Source organism: Perkinsus marinus (genome assembly GCF_000006405.1).
Source record: "Perkinsus marinus ATCC 50983 genomic scaffold scf_1104296957586, whole genome shotgun sequence".
Taxonomy (NCBI): domain Eukaryota; phylum Perkinsozoa; order Perkinsida; family Perkinsidae; genus Perkinsus; species Perkinsus marinus.
In genome coordinates this window covers 57,954-77,944 of record NW_003207071.1, presented here as the reverse complement: position 1 = coordinate 77,944, position 19,991 = coordinate 57,954, and the positions used below count along the sequence as shown (strand labels likewise).

General features: G+C 49.0%; 6 protein-coding genes across 6 annotated transcripts; 2 read left to right on the top strand and 4 right to left on the bottom strand.

Annotated features, from left to right (window-relative positions):
- Positions 1 to 2,678: 2,678 nt before the first annotated feature.
- On the top strand, positions 2,679 to 5,215 carry Pmar_PMAR022658 (succinate dehydrogenase, putative; the record flags this gene model as incomplete). The annotated part of the gene is made up of 1 exon (XM_002774739.1): positions 2,679 to 5,215. One exon carries the CDS (start codon positions 2,679 to 2,681, stop codon positions 5,115 to 5,117), a length of 2,439 nt encoding a protein of 812 aa, XP_002774785.1. The 3' UTR covers positions 5,118 to 5,215.
- A 1,244-nt stretch (positions 5,216 to 6,459) lies between these two features.
- On the bottom strand, positions 6,460 to 6,718 carry Pmar_PMAR022657 (hypothetical protein; the record flags this gene model as incomplete). The annotated part of the gene is made up of 2 exons (XM_002774738.1): positions 6,460 to 6,559; positions 6,588 to 6,718. The coding sequence occupies 2 exons, from the start codon at positions 6,716 to 6,718 to the stop codon at positions 6,460 to 6,462; spliced, it is 231 nt and encodes a 76-aa protein (XP_002774784.1).
- A 770-nt stretch (positions 6,719 to 7,488) lies between these two features.
- Positions 7,489 to 12,282, bottom strand: Pmar_PMAR022656 (succinate dehydrogenase, putative; the record flags this gene model as incomplete). The annotated part of the gene is made up of 1 exon (XM_002774737.1): positions 7,489 to 12,282. One exon carries the CDS (start codon positions 12,280 to 12,282, stop codon positions 7,489 to 7,491), a length of 4,794 nt encoding a protein of 1,597 aa, XP_002774783.1.
- A 1,984-nt stretch (positions 12,283 to 14,266) lies between these two features.
- Pmar_PMAR022655 (conserved hypothetical protein) lies at positions 14,267 to 15,973 on the bottom strand (the record flags this gene model as incomplete). Its single annotated transcript, XM_002774736.1, has 1 exon — positions 14,267 to 15,973. The coding sequence occupies one exon, from the start codon at positions 15,971 to 15,973 to the stop codon at positions 14,267 to 14,269; it is 1,707 nt and encodes a 568-aa protein (XP_002774782.1).
- A 191-nt stretch (positions 15,974 to 16,164) lies between these two features.
- Positions 16,165 to 16,335, top strand: Pmar_PMAR022654 (hypothetical protein; the record flags this gene model as incomplete). The annotated part of the gene is made up of 1 exon (XM_002774735.1): positions 16,165 to 16,335. The coding sequence occupies one exon, from the start codon at positions 16,165 to 16,167 to the stop codon at positions 16,333 to 16,335; it is 171 nt and encodes a 56-aa protein (XP_002774781.1).
- A 1,689-nt stretch (positions 16,336 to 18,024) lies between these two features.
- Pmar_PMAR022653 (major intracellular serine protease precursor, putative) lies at positions 18,025 to 19,083 on the bottom strand (the record flags this gene model as incomplete). The annotated part of the gene is made up of 1 exon (XM_002774734.1): positions 18,025 to 19,083. The coding sequence occupies one exon, from the start codon at positions 19,081 to 19,083 to the stop codon at positions 18,025 to 18,027; it is 1,059 nt and encodes a 352-aa protein (XP_002774780.1).
- Between the last annotated feature and the right edge of the window lie 908 nt (positions 19,084 to 19,991).

The window sequence follows — 19,991 nt, the reverse complement described above, 5'->3', positions numbered from 1 at the left end:
GCGTTGGTACTACCTGCCAATTAGATTTGGACGTGTCCCTCGTCATAAACTCTCTAACGGAAGCCCGAGTCAGCCACCTCCAACGAGCTCCTCGGTCTAGACTCTAGACTCTAGACTCTAGAGATTGACCGTTCTAGAGGCCGTTGCATTATACGTCTTACCCCAATGAGAAGAGACAAGATTCTCCCCGAGTTGCGAGCAACTCTGTACAATCATTCATTGCTGAGCTGTGAACTCACTTGCACGATCTCGTCATGTGCGCATGCGTCAGAATACTTAGATTGCATTTAGATTCTCCCGTGGCAGGGTAGTGAACTCCCTCCGACAAAGATACTGTATGTTATTTGTGATATTTCTTGTGTAATATTCTGAGCTAGGCTGTGCAGTTGTCTCTCCTCGCTAGATAATGTTCTTGAACGTATTATGCTATTGTATCGTAGCTCCATGTGAGTCTTCTCGGTGTATAAGCTAGTCAAAGTAGTAGCCTTATTGACTTGGAGGAATGACCACCGAACATGTAAGTGAGCGATCCAGTATATAGTTGGGGCCTTGTAGTTGGGCCTGTTGAATAGTGAAAGATACCCGTCCACATTGTGGACTCCACAACCATGACAAGGATTTGCGAAGTACAGATTCACAGGTACTGGGACCAATGAAGGGGCTACGATTATATAGTATATATTATACAATTGCAGCATCGAGTATATAACATTTACTTGGATGCGGTGACCGCATTGCGGTCAGTGATGAAAATCCAGCTACATCCTTCTTTACCTTGGTTTTTCTTTCGCGCGCTCCGCGCGCGCCCGGATAATTTATTAGCCCCCAGGGTTTATACTCGTTAACCCCCGGGTATTTATCCGGGGTTTATTCGACGGGGTTTATTATAAACCCCGAGCCACCGACCACCCTGCATAGCAAGGACGCTGATACCTTTGACAATGGTCTCAGCATGGTCACCCGCTCATTCGTAACAATCATGTGCCTCTGGTCTGCCCGTGAGATCCAAAGCTTGGCTGTTAGACATCTCAGAAGATGAAAGAAGGCTATTAGACATAGCATGAAAGAACGGCCACGCAGGGTGGTCGTTCTTTCATTCTTTTATGAAAGAAGGCTATTTTTCCTGAAGGAAAGAATCCCTATTTTTCCCCGGAAAAAATGGAAATTTTGGAGGAAATTGGGAAAAAAGCAAGAAGAACTCAAGAAAAAAGGCGAAAAATGAAGAGCGAGATGTGATATGTCGGCATACCTTGTTTCGGGTGAGAGCTGGGGGATCTTTACGGACTCTCAAGCGGTGCTCAAGGTCCTGTCATCGCGCTGAGCATCCACGAAGTTGGATAAAGCAAGACAAATCATTCTGCTCTTAGTCGGGCTCTCGAAGAGGGTGACTCTCAGCTAGGGTCCTGGACACACTAGCATGTTTGCCAATGACCGGGCCGACGATTTGGCAGCCACTCCATGAGCTTATCCAGAGCTGATCTTAACCATTTGATGTATGATCATAGGGAGGGTACGGAGCTCATAAGATAAAGAATTTGTAGAGCTTTCGAATGGTATAGAGCTCACACTATAAGCTTCAAGGATAAAATAGGGTGTACAAGTCCCAAAAACTCAACGTTCATTGAAGACGTGACGGAGACTAGTGAGTGTTTGAAGCACTGAGATAACATCTATTCATGAGATCTAATAACTCTGGTGTGATAACTCATCGAAACCATCTATCCCTTGTTCATTGGATCGGGTTTCTGAGAAAAAAGCTACGTATTCACGTGAATATCGATCACGCTTTGTATATACGTACTGCCAGGCTTCTTGTTACGTTGAGCACTCCTCAATCATCTTTCGCCGTCAACTGGCCGCACGTCAATTTTCACAGGGATCCCGTGGCATCTTCCACGAAGTTCTCTCAAACCCCAAGAAAGGACTTTTCAACTCTACGAAAATTTGAGTATCCCAACGCTGTCCGATGAACGAGTCCTGTTCGTCGCACCGGATTGTGGAGCCAAGATCAGGAACCAAATTTGACCCATTTGAGTCATCCCACGAATCTTATCCCACAGAAACATAAGGGCAGCACAGTATTGTCCACGTCGTTGATCAGGCAAGCTTTTGATGCAATTAACGCCATTAATGGTACCGCGTGACATCTACGCTTTGCTAGCATGATGTACATGTGCAGTACATTCACGTCATGTACGTCATATACCCGACTGTACAGTACATTGACCATCAATCAGTGTTGGATGAGCTACAAAATAATTGCGTTGAAAATGACCTTCGTGTAGTAGTTCGAACCTGTGCTTCCCTTTCCGAGCTGCTAAATACATCAGCTTTGCCCCTTCTCCTAGTAGATCTACTTAGCAAAAGCTCATTTCGCTGAAGAGTCGGTTGCTGAAAGAATATAGCGGACCGGTTGCGCGTAGTTTCTTTCAAGAATACAACTGACCCCACAGCCCATTTTAGGGCGCAGCGAGATCCTGAAAAAGCTAAGTTGGTATTTTGTGCGTATTGGGCGCAGCGAGATCAGGAAGTAGTCGTTGTAGGGAGCAATGCCACGTTAACTTAGGAGCCTAAGTTATAGGGCCATTGTATATGTAAGCAACAGAAAATGCTTAGTCGGCGAACTCGACAGGCCCGTTATCTCATGCGTTTCGCAGCTATTCGTCGATGCTTTTTTTATGTCGGGTACTTTCACTCTCGAACAAGTGAAGAAGCACGGCAAGCCTGACGATTGCTGGATCGTGGTAAACGGTGATGTCATAGACTGCACCAAGTATCTACCCAACCACCCTGGGGGGTCTTTGGCCATCACTGCCTTCGCTGGCTGCGACTGCTCACTAGAGTTCAACACAGTGCACGATAAGAGCATGATGGAACAGTACAGGGATCTCATCATCGGAAAGGTTAGTGATGGTATCACTATGGAAGAGGTCGCCAAGCATGGCTCCCCCAATGACTGTTGGATCGTCGTTAATGGCGAAGTGCTAGACGTCACTGACTACATCAAGGAGCATCCTGGTGGGGAACTTTCCATCACAGCTTTCGGTGGCACTGACTGTTCCTTGGAGTACAATACTGTGCATGCCAAGGCTTTGATACAGGAGACCTGTCCTCAATGTGTTATCGGGAAACTACTCGTCCCTAAGAAAAAAAAGAAATCGAAAGCGAAGGCGAAGGGCGTCCTTGATATGGACGAAGTGGCTAGGCACAACACCAAGGAGGACTGCTGGGTAGTGGTTAATGGTTTCGTACTGGCTGTCACTCCGTTTCTGCCTGAGCACCCCGGGGGACCAGAAGCGATATTGAAGTATGCTGGCAAGGACGCGACAGAGGAGTGGAACATGATACACTCATTCGACGTACTTAAACAATATGGTGGCAAATATATAGTTGGGAAACTTGGCGATCCATTGGGTGGTACCGCGGACTTGGGTCTGACTGTTGAGGAGGTCGCTAAGCACAACACCAAGCAAGACTGTTGGGTTATTATCAACGGTACAGTTTTTAACCTCACCGATTGGCTCCCGCTTCATCCTGGTGGCGAAAGCGTTATTCTCAACTACGCTGGCAAGGATGCTTCTGACGAGTGGAATGCGATTCATCCTTCTGGGACAATGGAAAAGTACGGGAAGAAATACGAACTGGGTCCTGTGGATAGCGGTGGCACTGCTGGGCCTGGTCTCACTGTGGAGGATGTCGCTAAGCACAACACTAAGCAGGATTGTTGGGTCATCATTAACGGTATGGTCTATAACCTCACTGACTGGCTACCGTTGCATCCTGGTGGGGAGAGTGTAATTCTCACCTACGCTGGTAAAGACGCCTCTGGTGAGTGGAACTTGATCCATCCGGCTGACACCATTGAGAAGTACGGAAAGAAATACGAACTAGGGCCGGTGGCCAGCGTTGAGACTGAGGAGGCATCTGCTGACGTTTTGGACGAGGACGAGGTTGCCAAGCACAACACTGAGAAGGATTGCTGGATCATTCTGGACGGTATTGTTTATGATGTCACTAAGTGGCTCCCGATTCACCCAGGAGGAGTAGCAGCTATCCTGGCTTATGCTGGTAAAGATGGTACAGAGCAATTTGATATGATCCATCCTGAAGGGACCATGGACAAGTACGGTAAGGCTTACTATGTGGGCGACTTGGGAGGTCCTAAGCCTAATGCTGACACTGGCGCTGGTCTCACCGCACCGTTGCTCGATAAAGGAGGCAGCACTGTGAATCAATGGTGGAGGGACGACAGGAACACGGCTCGCCAGTATGGTCCCTTGGGTCCGTCACTTTCGTATGAAACCCGTCAGGGTCTTGGTGGTGTTGGCATTTTGGTTCTAATGCTGCTCTATGAAGTATGTGCAACGATTTTCAGCGTGAAGAACTACAAGGTGATTCACGACAAGTCGGGCCTGACCAGGTCTGCTGCCTTCCTTCTCTTTTTCACCATTATCCACGGTCTTGGCAATCTCCATATTTTCGCTGGTGCCCCACACTTCAATGGTTATGGCTATTTCCTTAACCATCCAGTGCCATGGAGCACTCTGATGCTACCAATAGAGGTATACCTCCTGCTGTGTGGACTTATGCATGTTGTCGTTGCTCTTGTGAGAACCTTCAAGTTTAAGAGGCTCAACATGGGTGTGGACGGCTTGTGGATGATAATATCTGGCATATTTCTTCTGGCTTTCCTTGTTGTCCATCTTATCCAGTTCCGTTTCGTCAGCGAGGCCGCCGCTCCCCAGTACTACTTCCGTACCAAGTGGATGTATCCCTTCTACTGCAGCGGTGACGATACCTCTTGCGAGCTTGTCCACTTCAAGGATCTCTACAAGATGGAATTCCAACTTTTTTCGAACCCTTTCTGGGTTTGCTACTACCTCATCGGCATTCTATTCTTCATATCGCACGCTCGGGAGGGTCTCAGGAAGATGGTCAATTCTCACCCCGTGGTCCCGAGAGCTTACAAAGGGTCGACCAACGCGGTCGGCCAGGTGTTGGTTGTTCTGGTCGGTCTTTGCTACCTCTCTTTTCCGATTTACAGCTACTTCGCACCGGAAAGAGACTGGAATGCATATGACGCTGCTCAGCGTAGGTTAGTAGTTGGACCTCAATAAAGTACCTGAAGTTGGCGGGAGTGGAACATGCAGAGTAGCTCATATTCTTTGTTGGTCGGCAGCATACTGCGGGCTTAGTGCCCGGCCCGACCAGCAGGTTATTCTTATTATCAGTGTATATTGTTTCGAATGTTAACCACGATGCTTGTGTTCAGCTGAACTCCGCCTGATCCTCTCATATTGTCGTGGAGAACTGTCTTCCGCAAGACAAAGTGTCTCACTAGACTTCGCGCCTTCATTGGGAGACAATCGTCGATGACTCACACAAAGCCATCATCAGCTATGACACAATGGCTGTCTCCTTTAATCTTTATTTGAAGAGAGTCTCAGAACATCTGACTACCGATTTTGCATGCATCGCCACTGGTATCTCCCTGCGGACATCTGTTGTTCGACGGGGTCGTTTATGTGGCTAGAACAGCCGTCGCTAGTCATTTCTACCTTGCGATTTCTTCGCAAGTGTTGGATTTGATGAGCGGGATAAGTCCTTGTCGTTGCCACTGGTATCTCCTCGGAGGTGAAATACTGCATTACCTTATGAGGTCGTTTATGTGGCTAGATCATTGTGTCTTATATGGTTGGGTTTGCTTCGATCTTGGTGCTCAGCAAGACATCCATAGAGACTACAACTTTATTGTCCTGTAGACATTGAAGGAAACCCAAATCGCCTCGGGAAGTGCCATGTGAAGAAAACTTCATCCTGAGTCTGCTATTGGATAATTAAGTGAGGCTGCCGGTTCTAAACTTTCCTTGGCGATTCCTCTGGGGCGTAAGATGTGAGTACGGTACGGGTGGATTTAGGCAGACACATAAATACCTCAGCTGCTAAGTGACCGGTTCAGATTTCCGAGAAAATCCTAATACCGTAGAGCAACATCGAATAGTCTCAACGGTGCATTCGGGCATCATGATGCTACATCAAGATTCCCGAAGGTCGTCATGAACTCATACGTTTGAGCCATGAGTTTCCGAATCCTGTGATCTACGAGCTTGTGTGCGAGAGAGATTGATGATTAGTGATTGATCATCCAGTCATTGACATAAAGATCATTGCCAATTGACATAAACGCAGTCATCGTTCAGCTGATGAGGTTCCACCCGCATCACCACTAGCCTCAAAGATTATACTGGGAGTTCTCTGGTAGTATTATCATAATACTACTATTACTGGGAGATTTCCACAGCTGTGGTCTATAGTACGGTAAATGCTCTCTGAGCAAGTCACACATTTCTTTCCGAACATTTATTCTTCTTTTTGAAATGGACAAGCAATTCGCTCCCTGTTGCTCAACTGAGAGTGTTCTGATTCGAAACTACCTATTCTCAGGCACCGCAGTGGATCTCACTGGACATCAGCCTCTACTATGTCTTCAAACTCCTGCATTCCATCACCGAGGGCCTTGGAGGCAAGCCACTCTGTATGCTGTGTAGGATCAATCGCACTATATCGATCATACTGGACGGTGTTACACCGTCTTCTCAACTGGCAGGAATCCCATCTCAGTCGATCCCCATAGCTCACCGCCAGCGGCCTGCCGGTGTTTCCTCATAGCCCTGCACTCTCCTGTAGCTCGAGATCTCCTGACGGCGATAGTGAGCATGGTAATGGCAGAATAATGTATCCATCGGGTAGGCTGAAGTGGGTGTGGTGACACGGGTACAAACATGGGCCGAGAAAGTACTAATGGTGGTAGCAATGTACACGTGTTGGTCTGTTTTGAATTCATGAGTCACATTTCGTTCGATGAAGCCTCGAAGTGTCAAGTGTTCAGTATAGCTCGCAGAGATTTGCCCAACTATTATGATGCGAACGGATAAAGCTTCATCGAGGAACACGATTATGAACTCCAAGTGGACCATTACGGGAAGAGCTGAGGTTGATCCCAGGTGAGCCTGTACGATTTCGTGGGGAGCTTCGACAAGGTCCCCGTCCAAAGTGTTAGATCATGAAGGCTCATCCTTAGGCAATTTGGAGGACCTCCAACTTGCCTAACCACTATCTAGAACCCTAAAGATCGACTTGGCAGGGAGAAGAGTCCTCGTCATACGGCTATGTTCAATCGTCGTAAACCGCATGGATCATCACACATCCAGTCGAGTTCAACGCAGTAGTCAGACCACATCCAGACTACACACCCGATATCATCAGAATTGTTACAGGCTACATACTCGTCGTTACCAACAAAACAAACAATATGTTGTTACGGAACAATTATTTTCAGTCGTACCAATGACTAAAGCAGATCTGCAGATGAAACAAGTCGAAACTCTAGCCTATGGAACAATACTGAATAGTTGGTGCTGACACCATTGTACTGTCAAAAGAATCGATAACGGATACGTATCCACACACTAAACGCGAAAAAACATTTTACATCTCAACAGGGCGGGGCATAGCAGCATCGTACTTGGCCCAATCCTTGATGGGAGCGAAGTAGCTGAACAAGGGGTAAGAGAAGTAGAGAAGGCCAAGAACCCAGGCCATGAGCTGACCGAAGAACTGAGCCTGAGACTTGTACTTGCGGGGAATGCCAGCGTAGGCAGCAATAACCTTGCGAATACCCTCCTTCATATGAGACCAGAAAGCGATAACACCAGCCTCATAGAAGAGAACCCAGCCGAAGCTCTCGAAGTACTTCATCTCCATCTTGTAGAGATCCTTGAAGTGGACAAGCTCGCAAGAGGTATCGTCACCGCTGCAGTAGAAGGGATACATCCACTTGGTACGGAAGTAGTACTGGGGAGCGGCGGCCTCGCTGACGAAGCGGAACTGGATGAGATGGACGACAAGGAACACGAAAAGAACGCTGCCAGTCAAGAACAACCAGAGCTGATCGATGCTGCTGTTCATGCTCTTGAACTTGAAGGTGCGCACAGTAGCAACAGTAACATGCAAAAGACCACAGGCGAGGAGATAGATCTCCACAGGAAGAAGAAGAGTGCTCCAGGGGCAAGGATGGTTGAGGAAGTAGGCATAGGCGTTGAAGTGAATAGCACCGAAGAACAAGTGAATGTTACCCAAGGCATGGATCGTGACGAAGACCATCATGAAGATAGCAGAACGAGTCAATCCAGACTTATCGGAAATGTTCTTCCAGTTCTTGACAGTGAAGATGGTCTTCAAAGTCTCGAGAACGAACATCCAGATGAAGTAACAGAGAGCAGCACAGTACGACCAGACAGAAGGTCCAAGAGGGCCATGCAAGTCGCTGGTGTTGCGCTCCTCACCCCACCATTGAGCAGGGGTAGCCTTGGCGGAGTAGTCACTGAGGAGAGGCTGGGCCAAGTTGTTGGAAGCACCAGCAGGGGCAGCAGCAGAAGCCTCAACAAGAGGTCCGAGGACAGCATCGGAAGCGTACTTCTCAATAACGTCAGCAGGATGGATCATGTTGAACTCCTTAGAAGCATCCTTACCAGCGAAAGTCATGATAGCGAGCTTTCCACCGGGATGCTCGGGGAGGAAGTTGGTAACATCCAAAACCTGACCGTTTACAACCACCCAGCAGTCAGACTCACTGGTGTGCTTAGCAACCTCTTCCATGGTGATACCGTTGGCAGGGGCCGCAGCGGCAGGGGCGGCAACAGGTGCGGCAGCGGCGGCAGAGGCCTCGACAACAGGTCCAAGGATAGACTCGGGCACGTACTTCTCGACAACATCAGCGGGATGGATCATATTGAACTCCTTAGAGGCGTCCTTACCGGCGAAAGTCATAATAGCGAGCTTTCCACCGGGATGCTCAGGGAGGAAGTCGGTCACATCCAAAACCTGGCCGTTTAGAACAACCCAGCAATCACTCTCGGTGTTGTGCTTGGCAACCTCCTCCAAAGTGTAACCGTTGGTAGCGGCCGCAGGAGCAGCAACAGGGGCGGCAGCAGCGGCAACAGGAGCGGGAGCAGCGGAAGCCTCAACAACGGGTCCGAGGATTGCATCAGGGACGTACTTCTGGACAACATCAGCGGGATGGATCATGTTGAACTCCTTGGAGGCATCCTTGCCGGCGAAAGTCATGATAGCGAGCTTTCCACCGGGATGTTCGGGGAGGAATCCAGTGACATCGAGAACATCACCGTTGAGAACCACCCAGCAATCACTCTCAGTGTTGTGCTTAGCAACCTCCTCCAAAGTGTACCCATTAGAGGCAGGAGCGGCAGCAGCAGGAGCAGCGGCGGCGGCAGGGGTGGCAGCAACGGGAGCAGCCTTCTCGACAGCAGGTGCGGCCTTCAAGTCCTTCAAGCTCAACTTGGTGTTGAGGCCAAGAACATTGTCGCAAAGGTCCTTACCAGTGAGGCGACCGAAGACGACGCAATCGAGAAGAGAGTTACCACCCAAACGGTTGTTGCCGTGGACGCCTCCCATGAGTTCACCGGCGGCGTAGAGACCGCGGATAGGCTTGCCCTCAGTGTCGAGGACGCGACCGGTAGTATCGATCTTCAAACCACCCATGCAGTAGTGAACGAGAGGAGTGACGATGGCAACATCGAACTCGTCATCCATTTTGTAGTTGTAGTTCTTGAAGAACTTCTTTCCCCACTCATCCCAAGTCTTTCCAGACGGGTAGGCATCATAGGGACCATTGCTAGGATCGGCAGTCTGCTTGTCGCCAACCTCGATGTAGCTCTTGAAGGTCTGCTCGAGGGTGGAGGGGGCGATACCCATCTCCTTGGCGAGATCATAACCGCTCTTGAAGTGCTTCATGACACCACGGCCCTCGTAATGCTCGACATGCCAGTGAATATCGTTGGCAGCGGCGGAATTGAGGACGAGGCGGAAGGGTCCCTTGTTGGCGAACATCTTGTTGGAGACGTAATCACGACGGCCGAGCTCGTTGGAGAAACGCTTTCCATCAGCATCGAGAAGAAGGCCACCAACACCACGGAGAGCCTCAGCAGCGAGGAACTTGACCTTGCAGTCAGGGTCCTTAGGATTGACAAGACCGGTAGGATGGACCTGTACCCACTCGAGATCGACAGTGTCGGCACCGACGGCCATACCCATCTTGATTCCATCACCAGTGCAGTGCTCACCATTAGTAGTGGAGAGCTTGAGAAGATCAGGGCGGTACTTGGCGAGAAGACCGTCCTTGGAGAAATCGGCACCGAAGCCACCGGAAGCGAGAATAACAGGTCCGAAGACAGAATAACCCTTGCCAGCCTTCTCATAATGCACACCGACAACCTCACCATCACCGTTGCAGATGAGATCAGTAACACGAGCCTTGTTGATGATCTGGCACTTGTCAGGGTGGGCCTTGGAAATAGCCTCAGCCATCTGAATCTCAGCGTAGGTGATAGTCATACCAGGGAAGCGCTCCTTGCCACGATGAGTACGCTCAGCGGAGTGGCCACCAAGACGGGCAAGGAGAGAAAGGTCAAGATCGAAGTTATCGACGAGCCAGTCGACAGATTCTCCAGAATGCTCGACCATGGTCTTGATGAGTTCGGGGCTCTTGGAACCACCCTTCATGCAATCGGACTCGAAGAGCTCGTTGGAATCCTCAACGCCGAGCTTCTTCTGAGTTCTAGTGCAAGAGCCGTTGATACCAGAGGTAGCCTTGGAAGAGTTACCACCACAGAAGGCAGATTTATCGAGAAGGAGAACCTCACCACCGTGCTCAAGGACGGTGTTGGCGGCAGAGAAACCGGCGAGACCACCTCCAACGACAATGGCGCGCTTGCTAGCTTCAGTCCTGCCTTCAGCGAGATCCTTGAGAGGAATGTGCTCATGAGCCGGCAAGAAAGTCTTAGCAGCATCCTTACCAGTGAGGCGACCGAAGACGACGCAATCGAGAAGAGAGTTACCACCCAAACGGTTGTTGCCGTGGACGCCTCCCATGAGCTCACCGGCGGCGTAGAGACCGCGGATAGGCTTGCCCTCAGTGTCGAGGACGCGACCGGTAGTATCGATCTTCAAACCACCCATGCAGTAGTGAACGAGAGGAGTGACGATGGCAACATCAAACTCGTCATCCATCTTGTAGTTGTAGTTCTTGAAGAACTTCTTTCCCCACTCATCCCAAGTCTTTCCAGAGGGATAGGCATCATAGGGACCATTGTTAGGATCGGCAGTCTGCTTGTCACCAACCTCGATGTAGCTCTTGAAGGTCTGCTCGAGGGTGGAGGGGGCAATACCCATCTCCTTGGCGAGATCATAACCGCTCTTGAAGTGCTTCATGACACCACGGCCCTCGTAATGCTCGACATGCCAGTGAATATCGTTGGCAGCGGCGGAATTGAGGACGAGGCGGAAGGGTCCCTTGTTGGCGAACATCCTGTTGGAGACGTAATCACGACGGCCGAGCTCGTTGGAGAAACGCTTTCCATCAGCATCGAGAAGAAGACCACCAACACCACGGAGAGCCTCAGCAGCGAGGAACTTGACCTTGCAGTCAGGGTCCTTAGGGTTAACAAGACCGGTAGGATGGACCTGTACCCACTCGAGATCGACGGTGTCGGCACCGGCGGCCATACCCATCTTGATTCCATCACCAGTGCAGTGCTCACCATTGGTAGTGGAGAGCTTGAGAAGATCAGGGCGGTACTTGGCGAGAAGACCGTCCTTGGAGAAATCGGCACCGAAACCACCAGTGGCAAGAATGACGGGGCCATAGACCTTATGGGTCTGGCCATCCTTAGTAGTGTACTCAACACCAACAACCTCACCCTTCTCGTTCTTGATAAGATCAGTGGCACGAGCCTTGTTGATAATTTGGCACCTGCTGGGCTGGGCCTTGGAAATAGCCTCAGCCATCTGAATCTGGGCGTAGGTGATGGTCATACCAGGGAAGCGCTCCTTACCACGATGGGTACGCTCAGCGGAGTGACCACCCAAACGGGCGAGAAGGGACAAATCAAGATCGAAGTTATCCATCAACCAGTTGACGGAGTTACCGGAATGCTCGACCATGGTCTTGATGAGTTCGGGGCTCTTGGAGCCACCCTTCATGCAATCGGACTCGAAGAGCTCGTTGGAATCCTCAACGCCGAGCTTCTTCTGAGTTCTAGTGCAAGAACCGTTGATACCAGAGGTAGCCTTGGAAGAATTACCGCCGCAGAAGGCAGACTTATCAATTAAGAGAACGTTGCCGCCATTCTCCAATACCGTGTTAGCGGCAGAGAATCCGGCGAGACCGCCTCCGACGACGATGACCTGGCTGGGGGATGCCATGGTGAAATGTAACTAGAATGCAGCCACAATGTTGTATCCCATGCGATAATCTCATATTCTAACTCCGGAGAAACCTCCAACACCTTTATAACCTCTTGAGTGACAATCGCCACGTCAGACGTCTTGGATTAGCTATATGAAATGTCGGCTCACAGCGAGAGCGACAAGGGGGGGACATCGAACACAAAGCTTGGAAAAGCTAAGCGGAGCCCACCCCAGGCAACCAACATCTCCCCTCCATCGTGTAGCGCTTCACACGATTCTCGTCATTCCTATCCGCGATACACATAAATAAACCCGTCTGCAATTTCGAGGAGCTTGCTCTTGTAAGTCCCCATCACTCAACTTCCACAGATCCAATAATCCTACTACCGTTAACATCATTCCTAGAGTGAACAATATTCAGCTTCTGAAGCGAAACCCTTCAACACATAACTCTGCCCCGACACATACAGAATGCATAGAACTAACAAAAAAACTACAAACCAAGTGAAGACACTATCAAGTCAACTCACATCAATTTAACCTGATTCGAAAATATCGTCGCGCACGCCCTAAACGATTGTCATCTACATATAAGTTGAGATGGACTTCAAAATCATAGCAGCAAGCTAGTTAAATTGTGAAAGCTTAGCTTTGAGTACACTATCTGGATACTATTGACACCATATTGTGTATGCTGGGGACGTATAATTGTGTAGATGGAACGCCGAGGGGGGAGAGTCGATTTGCACTTACTTCTCGAGAAGAGGAGACCATGTCTGCTAGATGAAGTATGACTGAGGGAAGGCGATTCTCAATGTACACGTTCTAGGACCAAGAACGCTGAAAGCAGTGTGAAAGACGAGATCTGTTGAAATGTTGAATATCATGATGATCGATTTCGCGATGATGTGCCTCAACCGGACCTGTTCCGCATCTTTCATGCTCCAACCTAAGATACCGAAATGCCATCATCACGCGTCGACCTAGGATATGGTCAGGAGGGGCCGGTATGCCACAGCCTTAGAACCTCGACTCTCAAGCGACATGGATTCTCTCGAGCTTTCCACCGCAGAACTGCAAATTAGAACGAAGTTCTGTTTGGTGAGGACAGTAATAGCTCTGTAGCTCTTACCCCTCGATAGACCAGGGTTTCGGACTTGAGTTTTCGCCGCGAGTCAATTCACAGTGATCCACTGGATCAGATCCAGTACGGAACCCTATGATTTCCTCTGGTTACCGGCAGTAATCGGTTCAGTTGGTCGTTAGTATCAGATTCTGGTATTAATGATCAACTGAACCGATCACATGAACTGATTCTGGTACTGCCGGTGACACTGTATGAAGATGTAAAACGCGTCTTCTGGAAGTTTCTGTGGTCTTGTCTATTCCTCTATACACTATCCTCAAAGTAACACTACTAAGGTCAACAAAGATCGAAAGATCGGATAATACTTTCCATCATCTGGTGACAGCACCCTGATGTACACATGGTTAATTGACTCGTCAGTCCAGTGAATACTTTCTGCCATCTGCACTATCCCGCCTTGCTGACGACGACACTCACAACCATCCTTCCTTCGGCAACCTCCTGCGATTGCTTTCACATGTAACTACAGGCGGTGGAAGGGGAAACAGGTAATACTGCACCTCGCAAATATTGTTCACTCAGAAAATACGAGTGACAAATGCAAGGTTTGAACCTGATACCTTCGGTAGTGCTCAGGTGAAGGGATATGTGTTGGTTTGGGTTTAATTTGATTGAAACCCGTACCATCTCTTGTGCACCTCAAAAAAGGGAAAGACTATGACACTCAACACAAACGATGGTCGAAAGAGAAGTCGATGGAATAACATCACCACATCAGTATATAGAGTAAACAAAGTGGATAATGATGCTGATGAGATAGAACGAGAGATAGCAAACAGAATAATAAGACCAATCGTCATACAGTAATTCGAAAGCGATGGAACCTTCCATGAGAAAAAATAGTTACTAAATCTATACCAGAGAGCTGGCACAGTCGTGTGCGATAACTCCCATCAGTCTTTGACATTCCTCTTTGGCTTTCTCGCTTGTCTCGTCCTCAACAACGATCACAGCGAGCCAAGTCGGCATTCCTTCCTCGGGGCCAACCACATGTTCTCCAGCTTCAACCAATGGTTGCAGCTCGATAACCTTAGGAGCATCTTCACGACGAGTAATGAAATCGATATCTCTGATCACACCAGACTTCTCGTTCAGAGCGAAACCGTAGGCGACAGCGCTATTAGCCTCATGTGCCTGCGGTCTAGAAGGAATACCACACGCTAAGAAGAGCTGTTCAACAACAAGGTCAACACCCTCAACATGTTGATGAATCGTCCGTACAGGGCCGCCACCCATCCTAGCATTGATCTCAACCAACCTCGGACCACGACTCGTATACTTCCCTTCAACATGGAAAAGTCCCTTGGATATCCCAACAGAGAGCAAAGCATCAATGGCCATGTCCTGAAGCTCTTGAACCTTACTCTCGGGCAACATGGACGGCAACACAGCCCAGCTCTCATTGAAGTACGGCTCTACTGTAGGGCCATTGTCGCTCACGGAGCAGAACTGGCATTTACCATCATCCATGATAACATCAATGTCGACCTCATCGCCATCAAGATACTCCTCAAGGACCATGTCAAGACTGATAACCTCATGAGCATCCACACCATGCGACCCTTCATCACCATCACTGTTGCTGGTCTCTGCGACCTGCTCTAGAGCACCCGAATCAACACGAAGCCCCGCAAGAAGATCGCAAAGTTCGTGATAAGTAGCAGCCAAGTCGGCCGCCGAATCGACTTTCTTCACACCCAAGGAAGCCGCGCCTGATATCGGTTTCAGAACAGCTGGGAAACCAACAATCTCCGCCGCTTTCTCAAGTTGCGACTCGTTCTTAATAAGGTAGTTGTGAACAACAGGCATACCGTAGGCCTTCATAGCCTCACGAGTAGCATACTTATTTCTGGTCTTATCAACCGCAATAGAAGGTAAACAAGGCAAACCCAAAGCCTCGCCTAACCTCGCCGCCATAGGCACCGCGAGATCAGCGAAAGTGCAAATACCGTCACACTCCCCAACGAGGGGATCTTCTTTCAACGCCTCAATTCCAGCAATGGAATCTTCAAAAATCTTTTTCGGCGGTTGATTCATATCGAGGCCGATAAACTTAGCAATGATGCCCTCTTGCACCAAATTCTTCGACCAGGACTCGACACTGTCGATGATGACCGACTTCACGCCGAGCTCAGCAGCTCGCTGATAAATGAACTTCTTGCCTGGATAACCAGCACAGAAGAATACAACAGTGGCTCCTCTCAACAAACGCTGTCTCAAGTCCTGCCCTTCTGGGGTCTCCATCTCAACCAGCTCAGATGGTATCTTCGCGAGCATCTCATAAGTAGCAGTCGGGGCCAAGGACTGAGCGACCATAGCACGCTCTTGTGAGGTCATACCAATAGGCAACTTGTTGGTCTGGAAGAACTGACCAGCGAGGAAGGGGTTGTCAAGTCCAACTCCTCTATCAGGATCGCTGAAACCACCATCCAGAACGAAGTCGGTCAACTCATGAGTGCTGGGGTACGCTGTTAGGGGTCGGGCGTGCGGAGACTCCCAAGTCCCAGCTCGGGGACGGTGAGCAGCAACCTCGTGCGCCTTCTCGAACTCGGCTTTCATTACAACTGTTAAAAAAAGCTGAAATTGTCAGATGAATCCAAAACCACAATAGAATTCGAGTCGACAGTAGACTGCTAAATGTACTCATATCCACAACACAAAAGAGGGACAGTGTCAAAGCCAAAACCTTGCAAACTTATCGATTCTCATGAGATCCCGCTACGCACAGCTTTAAACCAATACTTTGTAGAATGGATACTACTCTATCCTACTCTCAGGATCTCAGGATATCTACTCTGATCCTGGGTATCCTGGAGGCATTTGCATACTTCGCTGCGTACGGTGGGGACAATATAGAATACGATGAGAACACTAACGACAACAACGATAATAACAAGATTGTAGTCAAGAAGCTTGAATGAACGGAGAGGTCTGTAAATATGATGGCTGTGATAATGTTGATCTACAAGCAAATTATGCTAACGAATATTAGCACCATCATGGAGTTGAAACATTCTCAACGGTCCGGCCGGAACAAGGTCCACCACGTGTTCACAATACAACGGCGAGAGTACAACGACATAGCAGCAGCCGTGACTCACGGCTCACGGCCCGTGAGCCTTGAATCCAACTATATCATAGCCAGCCGATGGATGGTAATGTCAACATCGTTGAATCCGCAGCTACAACAGTTACTTCGGCATAATTCACTGCCAATGATAACATCCCCACAATGACATGAATTCACCTGACAGAGAACTCTGAGAGCTCAGCTCTCGGCCGAGAGACTGTCAGTGACAACCTGGGAGTCGTAGACCAGACCCTCAGCAGCGGAACATTGCAACCCTGACATCCTTAGATTGCTGTGAGGCTTTCACGATGCTCGTAGAGAGATTATAGAAGGATTTACGATCCAACCTAAGACGAAGTGATGTGGAACATTCTAATACCATCTCAGGGGAAGTTCAAGTGGAACTGTTCAACGTATTTGAACTAGAATGTTACCAAAACGAATAGTGTTGGGAAAATACACACATAACCAACTCCGCGTACCGATGACAGTGAGAAAACTCTAATGAAATTCTCGCTGGTTTCGTATACTTCTATCTTAGGTCGAATATAAATGTCTATAATTAATGAGAGAGCTCTCTGACTCAGCTGAGGAAACAAAACACGTATTCCAATACTGACAACGATTGTCAAGCACGTCCACCTTACCTTCCACGTGAAAGTTAGTATCTAAGGCGCGATTTTAACATGTGTATGCTAAGAATCTGTGCAGAAAATAATTTACCACTTTTCGACTTCTCACTCACTACGAAGAGTTGGCCCCTGAAATTTGGAGGTTATATCGTGAGAAGAATAAGAGCATACCCCCCTGAGCCGCAAGATGGTACTCGTTGGGGTGACTGTGCACGAATCGAAAAACTGGATATGCTTAGAGTATGTGGAGGAGTGCAGTTGCCCCGCGGGGAAATTGATTGTACCAAGGTATATCTTGAGGCGGCATAGTTGCCCCGCGGGGAAATTGATTGTACCAAGGTATATCTTGAGGCGGCATAGTTGCCCCGCGGGGAAATTGATTGTACCAAGGTGTACCTTGAGGCGGCATAGTTGCCCCGCGGGGAAATTGATTGTACCAAGGTGTACCTTGAGGCGGCATAGTTGCCCCGCGGGGAAATTTATTGTAGCAAGGTATATCTTGAGGCGGCATAGTTGCCCCAGCGGGGAAATTAATTGTAGCAAGGTATATCTTGAGGCGGCATAGTTGCCCCAGCGGGGAAATTGATTGTAGCAAGGTATATCTTGAGACGACATAGTTGCCCCTCGCGGGGGAATTGATTGTACTAAGGCATATCTTGGAGTGGCATAGCTGCCCCAGGGGGGAATACAGCCCCCAAATAGGTGTAGGATGACAATAAGAGGACACGAAGGGCAGCATCAAGTTTCCCCCCATCCTATAACGCGAAGCTCCGCCTAATAGGACAACAGACACTCATCAATTACATGGAATACACATCAACATCAGACATTACAGTCTACAGATGCTCATGGAGACGAAGACTCTCAATATGCATCTAAATGGGGGATCAATCATGGGCACCATAATCTCATGAGATGGTGCAGGATGATTCTTTCTGCCTCCGAGTAATCCGTAACTTTCTCGCAGTCGATAAAGTAGCCTCCCTTATTGCCTGTTGAATAGCAAAATAAGGATCGAGGACTCCGTACAGCATCTCGTCTTTATCCGTTCTCGCTCTTCCCTTTGTGGAGTTCAATAATATCCTCTCGACATCTCCAGGATCGAAGTCCCTCAAGCTCTTCATCATTGTTACCAGCCCGGCAACAATAGCCGTGGCGACCGACGAGCCCGAATTCTTTGAATATAGCCACTCGCTTCCCTCACGCTCCGGTGTTGGGAACCAGACGTCGGAGGATGGTACGGCAAGAGTTGCCAATTTGGACGCCCCGTAGACCAACGTCATCGGGTTATCCACGTAGGTTGAGGTAACGCAGAGAACTCCTGGTATACCATTGGCTTGGGAACAAGGTTGCTCAATCTCGCACGCACTGTCGACTTCATCCGAGTTAGAAGAAGATACGAGGACTACGAAGCCCTTCTTGACAGCTTTCTTCAACACACGACTATATAGAGCCGCAGTCTCACCACAATTCTCTTGAATATAAGGGAAGACTATGATGTCGGTATCATCACATCGCAAAGCCTCCTCCCAGGCGCGAGAAACATCAACAGGAGCAACTCCCTCTTTATAAGACATCCTTATCGATCGTATTTTAACTCTATCGGCGATCCCACTGATACCTTCGCCGTTGTTCGAATTAGCCGCAATGATACCAGCCATTGCTGTGCCGTGGCCGTGGTGATCCGCGTCATCCTCTCCACGTAGCCCATCAAGGTTAATCCCCTTGAGAAGTCTCCCATCGAACTCAGGATGTTCGGCTTTAATACCGGTATCCAATAAGCTCACGATTGGCTCCCTACGTTGAAGGCCCGAATCCCTCACCGCCTTCCACGTCTCCTCGATCCTCAAGGCTTTGAACAGCTCCTCTTGCTCCGAAAATATCGGATCGTTCGGAGGATACGCCAACGCATTCACCGGGGATTTCCTCCGAGGGACACCAATGTGGAATGATGTAGCCCCTGGCATTTCACTGATTTGTGGTGTCATCCACGAGTGTGAGTTGACCGTGCATGCTACTTCTCTATAGTCTTCATAGTGTTTTAGGGACACAACAAAATCACAAATCTCCTCATCAGACACCAAACAGCCCGGAACTCCAGTGGAGACTATCTCAATACCCGTGATTTCTAAGTTCGTTATCAGCGCCGCGTCCGCCGACTCTCCGAGGCACTCCGATAGTCGACTCAGTTCCTCCACTGAATGGTGGGCCCGCCCTCTCCCCTCGGTGACGTCGCGGGAGGTACGGCGGAACGCCTCCTTTATAGGGACTTGCTTGCCTCTATTATCTTCGATAACCACTACTGCAGCTCCCTGAGCTGCTGAGAATACCCCCGGTAGATGGGAGAGAATCATAACCCCCATGAGATGGAGGAAGGGTAATAAGGCAACATGCATTTCAAGTGTGGGAAAATAAACCTGAGTATCTCAACCGAAGTTTACAGCTGCAGATTCTGGAGCAGTGAATTTCAAAGATTCTGGAGCCCAGAATCAATTAGTGTAGAAAGTCAATTAAGAGACGAATCCAGTGGATTCAATCCACAATCACACGTCTCTGACGATTCGCCGAGCTGGAATTATTCTAGTATTTCCGAGCTGCCCGAAAATGTCGCATCGTAAAGGAATTGACCAGAATGCTCGAAACGAGAAAGTCCGATGCGCTAGCCCTCCAAAAGAGTTTAGCGGAGATAAGGTATCTTAGACTCCCAAATCGGAGCTGACGCAGCGACTCACTGAGTACCCTACTCACGAATCTACATCGGACAATGCCGCCTACCATTGAGTAACGCATAAAGCGGCTTCGGCCGTGTCCATCTTCACGGCTTCGTAAGACAATCCGGATGAAATCCATTGAAATTATTCATGACATCGCCCCC